The 13,605-nt window shown below is 38.3% G+C and overlaps 1 protein-coding gene across 2 annotated transcripts in view; it reads right to left on the bottom strand.

Moving 5' to 3' along the window:
• CCSER1 (coiled-coil serine rich protein 1) overlaps positions 1-13,605 on the bottom strand; it is a 686,381-nt gene that overhangs the window by 300,997 nt on the left and 371,779 nt on the right. For both annotated transcript variants that reach the window (XM_085299943.1, XM_085299944.1), the window contains exon 8: positions 12,548-12,631. In XM_085299943.1, the coding sequence (XP_085156069.1) occupies positions 12,548-12,631 (84 nt within the window). The remainder of the gene's footprint in view (positions 1-12,547; positions 12,632-13,605) is intronic.

Raw genomic sequence — 13,605 nt, 5'->3', positions numbered from 1 at the left:
TTAAACAGATGACAAAGCATTATCTGCACCCTAACCATTAATAGAAAAATATTACAGCAATTGGAACATGGTTCCAATTCCCTGGCCAGGTCTGAAAGCAGATTTTGCAATTTCTTAAATAGTTAAGTTCCTAAATAACACCTTGACATTAGACATCACTAAAAGACATGCTAAGAGTCTGATAAATGGCTAGGTGTTTAGGTAACATTCATGCGACAGAAGGATCTTATTTGTGATAAGCACAACATTTCTTAAAATACAGTAATGTAAATAAATACATAAAACCCATGATTTATGATCAGATTCTCAGACCTGACACTGAACAGAGAAAGGGTAGTTCCTACCCTAGGAGTTTGCAGCCTATGCAATGCACTGTACCACATAACAGCAGAGCAACAGAACATTAACTTGCAAATTCATCAATGACCTGGACTAAAGGGCAGAAGACACCCTCAGCAATTTTGCAGGTGACACCGTATCAGGCTATTGGTTCATACAGTGGAGTGCAGGGCTGGTAGTCAGGGGGATTCAATGAACTGGCAAATTATTCCAATGGGAACCACATGACAAATGTAAAGTCCTACTCCTGGGATGGAAGTGCCCCACATCAGTCCAACCCCAGGCTGAATGCCCGGGCTGCAGCCCTGTGAAAGTCTGGGAGGCCCAAGCAGACAAGTCAAACAGGAGTCTGTGTGCCCGTACCGTGACATTTAACTGTGTGCTGGGTTGCATTACAAAGAACATTACCAGTGCTGAATAGAGCAGGGGGGGGTTTACTGGGTAAGTGGCATCTGGAAGTAATAGGCATCCTTCTGGGGTCCCCATTACAAGAGAGGGATGCAAACTGTAGAGAGCGCACTAACAGGTCACTGTTAGAGAATCGGAGACATAAGGAGAGGCCAAGGGAGTAGTATTTAGGTAGTCTGGAAAAGAGAAGGTAAAGGGGAATCTAACTGCAGTCTTCCACTACCTGACAGGGGACAGAGAAGATCCTTCTCAGGTGTGTACAACAAAGAGCAACAGCACAAATTCAAAACACAACTGGACGTAAGGAATGAATGTTAGGGCCTAACTGGCCTAACTTTGCAGGAGGTAGGACTAGAGGACTTCCAGAGATGCTTCTGACCTAAACTACTCATTATTTTAAGTTACTTGCTTTCGTTCAAGAAGTCCCCAATACTGCAGTCTGTTCCCATCAATCAATGCCAAAAAGTTAACCAATGCTGGCATTTGTGCTAAGCAATATTTTAGCTCATCATCAGCCTACAAACTGACAAGTTTTTATAGCTCTTGCTGTATCAGACAGTTGTAAAGAGGTAGTTGAATGAAGAGGCTTTCCAGATGTTTATAGATTCCTCCTCATGTGCAGAACAGCACAAAGACTGCACCAGTTCACAGATGACCACCAAAGGAAAAAAGTTAACTTTTCCATATTCACAGAATCACAGAACAGGTAATATGACGACAGAATGACTTACGCTCCTACAAGGAGCATAAGAATTGTATGTAAACAAATTAGGAATACGAATAAAATTGAGACAAGTACACAGGTAAGAATTAGGTGCATGTCTCAGTAGGAAAGGCTGCAATTTATAGTTTTTCTGCAGAAAAGATCTGCAACTCCTGAATAGAAGTACCTTGACTGGTGTTTTTTTTTTTTGTCTATTTCTAATTACAACATAAAACCACTGATTAAGAAGAGACTTCACCTGAGCTTAGTGGCCTCACTGAACAATTCATTCTTCTCATTAAATGAAAATGCATATTAAAAAGCTTACCTGGCAGGCCACACGCAACATTTACTTGCATTATGACTTTTAGTTCATTTTTGAAATGCTACTTCTGGACTCTGTGCTAACATAGAATATTAGCAACCATATGGCACAATGTCCCAGTTATTAATGGGATGATAGAGGAGGAAAAAGATGAACACCAAATGATTTAGACTTAAAACTAATATATAAACCCACTGGAAGAAGTGAGAATTAATAAATAACCTTAGGTTTCTAATTAGTATATTCTGCAATTACTCTTTATGTGTCTTAGTAAGCTTTGGAGAGGGATTCATGTCTATCGGAACACAGTAACCAAGCAAGTAGTCCGTGGGAAAGGCTAGAAGAGTCCAAGCTTGAAGTATTCATAATTCAGCACTGATCTTTCACAGGTAGAATTACAATTCAGTTTGCTTTCATATCAACAAACTTACTGACAATGTTTTGTCAAAAAACAGAACAGAAAGAACAAAGCGCAAAAAAAGTGAAGGAGGAACAAAGGGTAATAGTGTTCTTACTTCCATACACCACTTCTTTCAAAAGACTGCTACGTCCCATTCAGGGTGGCTACCTCCAGCTCTTACAGGAAAAGTCAAGCAACTGGCCACCATTCCCAGGTACCTCTATGGAAGTCTGGACAAGTGCCTAAAGTCACTTAACTCCTTAGAATAGCATCTTTAAGCTTTCACTTGACCATCTGTAAAATTAAACAAGGCTCAAGCCTTGTTTTACTGCCAATTATAAGAATTACTTAAGACAAAACCATTACTTTGCCACTCTTAGAGGTCTTCCTCTCTATGCAGGCAAACAAATAATTAGACATCCAAGAGATCAGCTTCCAGATTCTCCATATGACATGTTCATTTTCCTCTTTCCAGCTTAATTAGCTGTAAGCCAAAACAGGTAGTCTCTCAGTCTCTCTCATGCTTTCTCTCTCTCTCTCTTTTTTTTTTTTTTTTTTTTAAATCCGATTGTGCAGAACTTAGGATTTTTGGGTCTCAAACCGCACCAGTAACAACAATATTTGTGAACAAGCTCTCTGGTTAGGTATGTCTTAAATTCTGATGGCTAGGCAAAATAGGCCCAGAATTAGGTTTAGAGCAAGAGAAATGGATGCACACTATTAATTCTGATTTGACAAACAAAGATCAAATAGTACTAGGGAAGTTATCTTAATAAGCCACTGGAGGGAAGAAAGAAAGGAGCTGATGAACCATATCATCCTAGTGGTTCCAAACCGGATAGAGGGAGGGAAAAGACAAAACAAAAAAACACAACCAAACATCTCTGCCTCTTAGGGGCTGAATTCTATTTCCATGAATTAAGATGCAAAGTGAACTCCACAAGATGCCAGAGACTGATCTTACCTAGTTTATTCACACTGGTTAAATAAGGAGGGATCATTCTCATGGCAAGTTCTGTAAGTGAAGCCCACCTATGTTTTTAGTCCTCTTAAAGGTAGCTTTAAGGACAACCTGAAAATCCTTAGTCCTCTCTACACAAACCTTCCTTCAGAATCACCTTGTTCTTGAAAGCAATACGATACATACTCAGTTCAGCTGAACAGCAAAATAAGCTCTCCCGCTGCTTTAGATCCTTTAATAGTACCACTTTTTATTTTTCCAGCCTATTAACCTGAGTTCCTCCAGCAGCACACAAAACACACTGAAACAAGTTTACATAAAGATAGTTTATTTTTCTTCCTCCTCATCTCCATGCTACAGATAGAACACCTACACTGTTATTTCTGAAAGCGCAGTATAGCATCCAACTGCCCAACTATCATTGTTCAGTAAAAGTCATTTGTAAACTGAATACAAGTATAACATCATGATAAAGCCTAGTTTTATAAAGCCCTGTGCTTATAATAGGTGGCTTCTCATACATACTGCAGCCTGCAAACTATATTAGTCTTCTGGTAAATCATGAGCGCTCCCTTTGAGATAATCATCATCATCCGTAAGTCAGATTGGTAAATGTAAGATAAACGTCTTGCATTACTGCTAGAAAAATCTGAAGTGTGTTAAGTACATTTCAAATACAGTGAATAATTCATAAATGATATCTTGCAAAAAATACATATTTTCACTCTGTATTCTGAGCTGAATGAAGACTCTTAAGCAACAGTTCACTTTTTTATTTTTACTAGCCACACAGAGTAACCTAATTAAAAAGATTCAGAATTTAGTACTCCAGAAAAGAACAAATGCATAATATGTGAGAGTAAATTAATTTAGTATTAACCAGTAGCTTATTTTCTTCCCCTTGTAATTTAAATGTGATATGTGGTTAGAAATCAGTAAGATCACTGCTCTTTAATTTGATTTTCTATAATGACCATATATTACATTCTTATCTTCTTTTAAATTCAGATAGAGGAATAAAAAAGCCCAAGGGGCTAAAATATGAAAGTTTAAGTAAATTCTTTGAAAAAGAATTTATCAACGAAAAGATAAATTTGAAAACCAGCTTTCTGCTAGGACACTTGTTGCTATTTGCTATTACTCAGCCTGAACACACTACAACTCTTCCAACATTCGTTTCCTTCCTTAAGGGTGAGGAAGCATTTCTATAAACCACTGCCCGTCTCACCAGAGTCCCAGTTTAAAAACAGAGTAAAATCCAGGTCATTTATGAAAGCTTTGCGACCATCAGAATCCATCCCCTCTCCCCATCATACTGGGACACACGTGAAAGCTCCCCAAGATTTGAAGGTATCACAGCCGAACATCAGTCAGGGTAACTGAGCTTGGAAATAACAGCAGCCTCCACCCAAAAGACGGAGACCAGCACCAGAGTCCAATTTCTCAAACACTGAATGAAGCAGACAGGCGACACTGAAGTGAAATCTGTTCGTTTGTGTAGAAAAGAAGAGGGAGCAATACTGAAAAAGAAAGAAGCATGAGAGAAACGCACACAGTAGGAGAAAAACCCAAGACTTCAACAGTGGAGCACCGAAGAGCTGGCTGGAAGCAAGAGGCCTGTAACTGTCAACAGAAACTGTCTATTGCTGTTAAATTTCTATGACAGTCCAGAAAACAGGATTTGACCCAAGTTCTTTGAAAATAAAGGGCACTGCTTCCAGCAGACATCTATCATCATCGTTCTTTCCCAGCCTAGCCAACATAACACAGGCTAGCCGAGATGTTTACCATCTGCTCAGATCTAAGGGATCAGAAGTATTTTATTGTATTAATTCACTTTTCCCCAAGCATGGGGGGATTTTGTACACTTCATCTCTCCCTCCACATTACCTGGTCTCCAGCCCAAATGAACTTAAAATAACTATGCAAAATACATTTTTGCTATCTAAAAACTGAAAGTAGTAATACATACAGTCATAATTTCAGAGCTCATTATTTACTCAGATCAGTCAGGTAAAAGTCCACACACACGTAGCTCCAATACTACTTAAAAGCACTGCAAAGCTTGCTGCAGAGAAAACAAAGCACTTAGAGAGGCATTTGAGCATCTTTTGAAGCATGCAGTATTCATGATGCCATAGAATAAAAAGCATCTTCAGTGAGAAAGCACTGGTTAAATGAAACCCCTTAGATCTCTTGTCCTTCAAACAAGAGGACATCTCATTCCTCAAGTAGAAACTACCATGAAATAAAAGAGAATGACAGAAAAACACAAAACATTTGCAAAGACTTTATGAAGTCGGCTACTGTGAGACAGTACTAAGGTCTGACACATAACTGAACACAGCAAGTTCTTGCTAGGTTCCATATTTAGGAAAGGACAGAAATTGCTATTCAAGTCTTCAAAAGCTTAAGAGTTTACTGGCCCTTGTATCAAAGTACTTTCAAGAAGGAATTTATTATTTTTCATGCAAAGAATCCTCCTTTGTGGACATGTCTCATTTATGGACACAAGAATACTTGAAGTTTTAGACTACACTACGCATGAAGGAAAAATATTCAGCTACATTATACAAAAGGTAAGGACAAAAATAACATAATGCTTTTTCCCCCTATAGAACTTCACCAGGAACGTAAACATAAAAATATTGTTATTAAAACACAGATGATTCTTCATTTTTTAAATGTTTGCTGTACCAGTGTGCATGCTCAGACAGTTCTGTGAATCACAGGCAGGTATGGTAAGGAAAACTGGGCAAGCTACTACACTGTAACTAAGAAAACAAGGGAAAAATAGTATTCTTTTACTAGATCTCTAGTGAATTACAGTGACAGACAACCTACATCTTCCAGACTGCAAGCACTTCCCCAAACAGAAAATTAATTATTAGAAGGAATGACAATTGATTCCTTAACTATTGCTGTGCAGAACTGAGGATAAAGCTGTTATTAATCTGAAACACATGTACAGAGAGCTGCAATAGGAGAAGCACAACAAACTGTCTAGCATGTCTCTTTTTTTAAGCAACTTTTCTTTCCTTTTGGCTCTTCTATATATATATATATATAGATATATATATATATGTATATATGTATATATATACACACACACACATATATATAAAGCAATAATAGCAAGTGGCTAGATGACACCAAAAGAAGCTCTTGCTTTGTAGTTACTCTCCTGAAAGCCAACCTAACTACTGCTTTGAGAATCACACCACCACCACCACACACACACACAAATATACGGCCATGTCAAACATCAGCAGGTTTCCACACTTTTAGAGAACATTCCTTCTGCAGTCATCTTTGGCACCAAATGTTGATAATTCTAGAGTGGTAAGTAACCACCAAAATGCATACATATATAACATGCTGAATAAAAAAAAATAACAGGAAATCGAGCAATCAGAACCCTACAAAAAATGCTTGCTCTTCACTGTTTTCTCCATATCCTTTATTCATAATATTTATTAAAACAGAAAAAAAAAGCAGCAAGTTTTCCTTTACGTAAACTATCTAGTAAGCATAGGTGTTTCACATCACCAGAACTCCATGTGCAAGTCTTACATGTTAATTGCTCCGGCCAGCCGCTCAGGTGAGGTGCTTCAGCTTACTTCTACAGAGCTCAGAGGACACAAGTAAAGGGCTAGTTAGACCACAACCCATAGTGTAAGATAAACATTACATTCCCTATATAGCAGCATCTAGCACAATCCATCATTCGTTACACATTTAAGCTGAATTTTGAATCTCATTAAAAAACTATAAACACCAGTTGAAAAGCATACAACTTTCTCCTCTCAGGGAGGACAATCTTCAAAACTGATGAACTGAAGAGTACAAAGTCTTCCTTCCCACCCCAGAATCTGCCATTTCCACTTGTCCTAAAATTAGTATTTTTATAATTCTCATTAGAGTTAAAAGCTTAAAGTTGAGTTAAAAAAAAAAAAAGTGATATTCAGACATACTGTCTTCCACGCAAAACCTGAAGTTCATTGAGATTTCAGAGTAAAACCAGACCATAGCTGCCTGCATTTGTGAAATGCTGCATGTCTCATGAAGCCAGCAGTCTACAAGGGACACCTTTGCAGAAGACAAGCATATGYGATGCTTTATTATTAAAGGAATCCTAACCTGAGCAGTTTCTCAGGGGAAGCTTAGGACATATTTTGCATCTCAAATTTACTCAATTTTGTAGTGCTACTCACTACAGTGAGACTAGGAAGACTCTATTTTATGCCAATGACATAATCATTTATCTGTGCCAAACACTGCAACACAGCAATGGTTTGTGATAAGGACTTAAACAAACACACAGAATTGCCTCCACAAGTGGCGAGGAATATTAAAGATGCTATCTTAGTGACAGCTCCCAGCTAGGGCCTCGACTACAAGAGGAATCAGAGGCCAATCCCCACTGTGTCCCGGAGGATATTGCCATTTATTGCCTCTACACTTGTCTTGTGGAGCTGATTCAGAGAGTAATTACAGCTCAGATAAGCCTCTTCTGGAAGGCTTGCAATTAATTCTTCTGTAAAAGGGGGGAAAGAAGCCTGACACTTTAATAATATTTAAGTACACCCAATCTATTTCTTTTCTGCTCTTACTGTTTCTTAAACATGCGAAAGAAAGAAGATTTGATGGTACTTGCAACTGTTGTTCTCCTGTTAATCATCCACGGGTCTGTAATATTCCATCATCAATATTCTATCATCCATGGGTCTGTAATATTCATTCCACATGGAATAGTATCAGAAAACACTAGAGYGTGCAATAAGTACAGAATTAGTGTAAAGATGAATCTAGAATATACTTTCTGGCTTAAGGATTACTTTCTTTTTTTCCCAAATAGAAAGGTTTCTTTTTTCCCTTTTTGAAGCTTCCAGGCAAATGCTTTTCTTGAATTTTGAAAATAGGCTGAACTAATCAACATTCCTCTTTTTTCCTATCAATTCCAAAAGTGGTGCTTATCATGATTTTATTTTCCAAATCTTATTCCTAGCCTATCATATCAGCAAAAAAGGGTTTTTTTTTCCCCCCTTCATCTTATTTATTTACTTTGTAATGATTTAACCTAGGTTTTGGATGAGGAGATAGAACTTCTTGTGATTCACAAAGACAAAACAGATCAAAAAATAACTTTTTTAAAATGAATTGATTCCAGAATGTCTAGTTTTAAAGCATTAACTCCTACAGCTTGAGGTAGAGGTCCCTTGGCCAGCACTGTACCTAGCTAGTCCATAAACAGAAAAAAAAAAAAAATCTATGAAGTTTGATGAACAACTACTTTTGCAAAGGAAAACAATCTTCCACAGCTATGCTATAATGGTAATTTTGTTACTTAACTTTACTTCCAGTTTTACTCAGAATGCACCAAAAATGCCTCACTACATTTTTCATTTCAGTGGGACAACACACAACTGAAGTTACACAAGCACCTCAAGGCTAACAAAAAAAGTGTTGTTAACACTCATTTTTCAGTATTAACGTAACTGTACTCACAATAGCAGCAGAATAAACATTACTGTAGGCACCACTCAGTTACTTTYGTCACCATGAAAATATTTGTTACTTGAAGCAGTTTTAGTAATCACACTACAGCAAAAAACATTTTTAAAACATAAAACATAGAAGCTGTTTCAGGGCAGAGCTGGAGAGGAAACGTCTCAGATTTTAAATATCTTTCTTCATCTAATCAAAGCAGGTTTCTTTTATTTTAGGGGAGGGGGCATAAAATAAACCAAAACCCAAAGCGAGCGTGAGAGAAGGACTCCTTTCAGCAAACACAGTGTCACACGCTCACTCTGTTTTGCCGATTCTCTGGGTAAGTAGTTATTTTTTACCAAGGAGTACAAGAGAGGAAGCGACCCTTATCCCAGAGTAATCAGCAGCCTATACATTAAAGCACCCAACAGGACATTTCAACTCAAACTCCCAGTTCCTGCTGAAGTTCACCATTTTCAGGCACCTTTACAGCAGTTCTGAGTACCAGACATCCTGGAGGCTAAACTCTCTGCCTGAGAGAGAGTTTCTGTTCCCRAAACTCCTATTTTTCAGGAAACAAGGAGATAATACAGAAGGTAGTTCCACTGCTCCATCTACCTGTATTTTATTTCTCCAAAGAAGACAGGCAGCTTTTGTTCCTCATCCAATATTTTTCATTAAAAAACAAAAATAATTCCATACCATTCTTTTCCCTGGAAGTTTTCTTTTACTTGCTCAGAGGTAGGTGAGGTCTGCTTGCATTTTGCCTTTTCTACCCAAGCCTCACAGCTGCAAATCCAACTYTCCCTTCCTCAGCCCTCAAAACGGGCCTTCCCCCTCCCTTTCTCCCTTTCAGAGCTAGAGGCAATTAGGAGAAAGAGGAGGCGCAGGTGCTCTGCAGCACAGCTGCAACTGGCAGCCCACTTACAGCCAGTAAACTCAAACTCCACCAGTGTTTCCTACCCTCAGCATTATTCAAGATCTCCTTCTTTATGTACCCAAGCATAACAGAAATCCCTTTTAAAAAGTGAAAAATCACTGGGCCAGTGAGAAAGGAGCAACTAGAGCAATAGACTCAACAAATCTTCTAAAGAGCTAAAGTTCACTCCTGGCTAGCTGCAGAGCCCTGCAGATGGCTATTTAACCAGGTGTTTCATATCTACATGCAAATAACCAACTTAAAGACCATGAAGTACACATTTTCACACACACCTGCCACGAATTACAGAACTGACCCAAACTGATTATTATGTTAAAATCCTACACCTGACCTTTACACCGTGGTGCAAAGACTTTAAAACAGGTAAGCTGTATTTGCAACTACTCCCTACTCAGAGGGATAATGAACACATATTGGCCCAAGGTTCAGGAATAAAAAAGGAAGTTACCTAATAAGTACCATGTCTGTAACATATTGTAGATAATTTCCAAGATGTTTTTATCAACCACAAACTATAGTTCCACTGATGTGCTTTAAGCATTCATGCTTCTAATATTGACCACCTCATGAACATATAAMGAACCATTGCTGTTCAGATTTGCAGATTATCAAAGTATGCATTTTTCATCAATATTTGTCCGATACGATAGAAGCAAAGAAAAAAAATATTTTAATTGTGCTTTTTAGCTATTAAGTCCTCTTTACCTCTAACAGCTCTAAAGAGAGAACTTAATGCTCCCTGCACAGCCTGCAGCTGCCCAGAAGTACCTCAGCCACAGAGTGCTACAGGAAAGAGCAGGTCAGGACCACAGAAAAAGGTGGGGGGGAAAAAAAAAAAAGGCAGTTGTGGGAACAAGCACGCACCCGATGGGCATTCAGGCAACAAGAGGGGCATCTGGTAGCTGTTACAGCTGGTAACAAAGGAAAAAACAAACAAACCAACAAACCCCCAAAGTTTTACAAGGTAGTATAGCAGGAGATACACAATAGAGTTAAAAAAAAATACAGAGAGAAACCTAAAGCCTGGAAGCTAATATCACACTTACGACCTCACACACAAGGATCTTTTCTTTCCCCAGTRCGCACCYACCGCACCCACTACATACTTTTAAYAGGATTCATAGCCTCAGACTAGCTTCTGCSATGTTAGTCTCCCTTTCTTGCTTTATTTGGATCAATAGGAGTAAGCGAGATATGCTGAGTCCTTTCAAAGCTTGATTTGAAATGACTAAATGTGGCCTCAAGAATGCTACCTGTACTTTAGAACAAGTCCTAGAGTGTCAGAACTGAAGTCAGTTTTAATCCATGATACTCATTTTAACTCTTACAGAAASCCTTATTTCACGACCCTACGATGACAGACTTTTTTGCCTACTAAGAAATACAAACACTAAATTCYCGATGAGACTTCTCCTGCAGCTGACATATGCATAGATGAACTCTGACAACGGTTAACAGTAAAGGAGCCACAGCTCACTGTATCAATACAAGATTATTTTACAGTGACAAAGTTGTCAACCAGTTAACAGCATATGTTCTGAACTAGACTGATATAAAATTAATGCTCCAGGAGCGTGCAGAAGCTCGATGTTCCCTGTATCCCATTTTGTCATTGATTTCAGATGATAATTACATAATACATCATTTCTTAATGTAGCCGAGTATGAAACAAAGAATATTGATGACCTGTGTTTATTTTGCAGATGCTAATACAGAAAGGCATCTTCCATCAGTGAGCAGCACTATGTTTTCCCCATGTAACTGGAGATTTAGTTACAGCTGCTGATGTAAAACTATACTGATATTTTTGGTTAGTCAGTCAGACACRCAGTGGATCTTTGCCACGGTCACAGGCCTAGCCGCACCTGAGAGCCCGTCTGAGTGCTCAGGTGAGTCTGACGCTACCTTGTCAGCCTAGCAGTTTCTCTCTGGTTTGGATGAGTGGACCTGAATTCACTCTGCCTAAGTTTTGACCTGGTCACCAGATCTGAAACCGAAAGGCACAAAAAGCATCTGAGCTAGATCAGAAAATTAAGTTCAGGTAAAGGAAACAACCTCACCTCCCAAAGGGTGCTTACACAACATCTTAAGTGCCTGCACATCGCTAAGGGAAGTCACAGCAAGCATATAAGCCTTAAGCGCATGCTGCACTTCTTCCCGAATGTGGTGACCCAAAGCACACTTGCATGCTTTCTCTGCGCAGTTTTTAACCTACTTCTCTATTTGTGATGAGAGGAGCAGAAAAATTCTYCATCCTTCAATTTTTCATACAACTAAGAAGACTGAAGACATACTGTTTTAATCATGTTCCAGCATAATAGATTTTTAAAATTATTTTAGCACGGTCTTAATACCGCAACATTTTATGGRTTTTGGTGTTTTAAATGATGGATCACATATTTTGCCTAACTCTGCCATTTGGGGTAATATGCCTATGCTCAAAATGGTAATATTGAAGCCTTGCTAGGTTATGTAAGGAAAAGTTCAGTTCAGTAAATATGATAGTATCTTTTTTTTTCTCTTTTGAATTAAAAATAAATCTGTTTAAGAGAAAAAGAGTATTTCATTTTCTACCAGACAGTTCTGTAGCTATGAAAGGTAGCTCACGGGGGAAACGTTCACAATTCACCAGAACACGTTTACCTCCCTTCAAGATTTCTGGCATATGCTGAGCAGAGCATACAGTGCTGTGCTCTTCCTCCATCACTGATTAATGCCTCTTTGATACTGCAAGACAACTGTCAACACAATCTTTAAAACAAACTCTACTAGCAGTGTATTTCGATAGTAGCCATGACAAGTCCCTAGAAACGTACAGTCAGTGTTACCAGTTTTGATCTGAATGTTTAACATAGCCTTAGGATAGCCATTCTGCAGCAGGTGTGAAATCGTTTTTATTTAGTTTCTGGTCTGCGTGAAGGACATTGTCAGGTAAATGAACTATAAAAGAAGAAAAAGAAAAAAAAGCATCTCCTGCTTACCAGCTCCTCACGAAGTTGGGCTATGAGTTCATCTCTCTCCTTCAGCTGCAGCTTCAGCACTGARCATTCATCTCGTATTATATCCTACAAAAACATCAAAAGAGATGTTATAATAGGCTTAACGCTTTTACTTTGCTCTTGACAAGAAAAGGCTGTTTCAAACAATGTGAGATAATTACATTCAAGTAATGAAACTCAATTCTCCTTTGTCATGTGTGATCTTTTTAATAACATAGTCTAAGTTGCAGTATAAACAAACTCATGCATTCAAAGACATTGTATAGAATGTGAATAGCTCCCTGTACAGAAGACCATTTTGTTATTTTCTGATTCTTTTAATCCTTTTTATTCAAGTTCCTATCGGGTCACTTCTATTTCAGTTAAAGAACATCTATGAAATATCGTAATTTTACTCACACAGAACAACTTTACAGAAATACCAATTTAGACGCATTATCATGTAGCTCTCAATCTTAGGATAAAAAGAAAGCATAATAGACCACCACAGGAAAAGCAAAGCACCCTGCCCGTGCATACATCTTTTTCTCATGTCAACCAAACAGCACTAATTCATATATTAGCTGGATGGAGGAAAGAAAATAGTTCTCACTCTTTGAGCTACCGATACATCCACAGTGCTAACTATAATCCAGTTTGAGGTGCATGAAAATGAACCAAAACAGGGAAGATTGTAGTGAAACCCAGATCCATGAGACAGTCTGAGAGCTGCCCTCCAGCAATTTTGTGTGTTCATGTAAATCTAACGACCTTCTTTGGAGAAGAATTATCAATTGCAGTTTTGTGTGTGTTTTTCTGGTAACTATCCAAGAGGAGAAAGTCAAAYGAAATCACCAAATTACTGAACACTAAAAAACCAACCAACCAGCCAACCAAAGAAAACCCAAATTGATGGTAGAACTGTAAATGAACTATATCTTCTAGAAGACAGATATAACCACAAGTTTTGGGCAATTTGCTGGCTTGGAGTTTCCCCAAAGAAAACAAACTATACAACAAAGAAATAAACAGTAATATTTGCACCACAGTTTCATCCTTAC

Source organism: Rhea americana, unplaced genomic scaffold (genome assembly GCF_003343005.1).
Source record: "Rhea americana isolate MKP2758 unplaced genomic scaffold, rheAme1 scaffold_157, whole genome shotgun sequence".
Classification (NCBI taxonomy): Eukaryota; Metazoa; Chordata; class Aves; order Rheiformes; family Rheidae; genus Rhea; species Rhea americana.
This window is presented reverse-complemented; position numbering and strand designations above follow the sequence as displayed.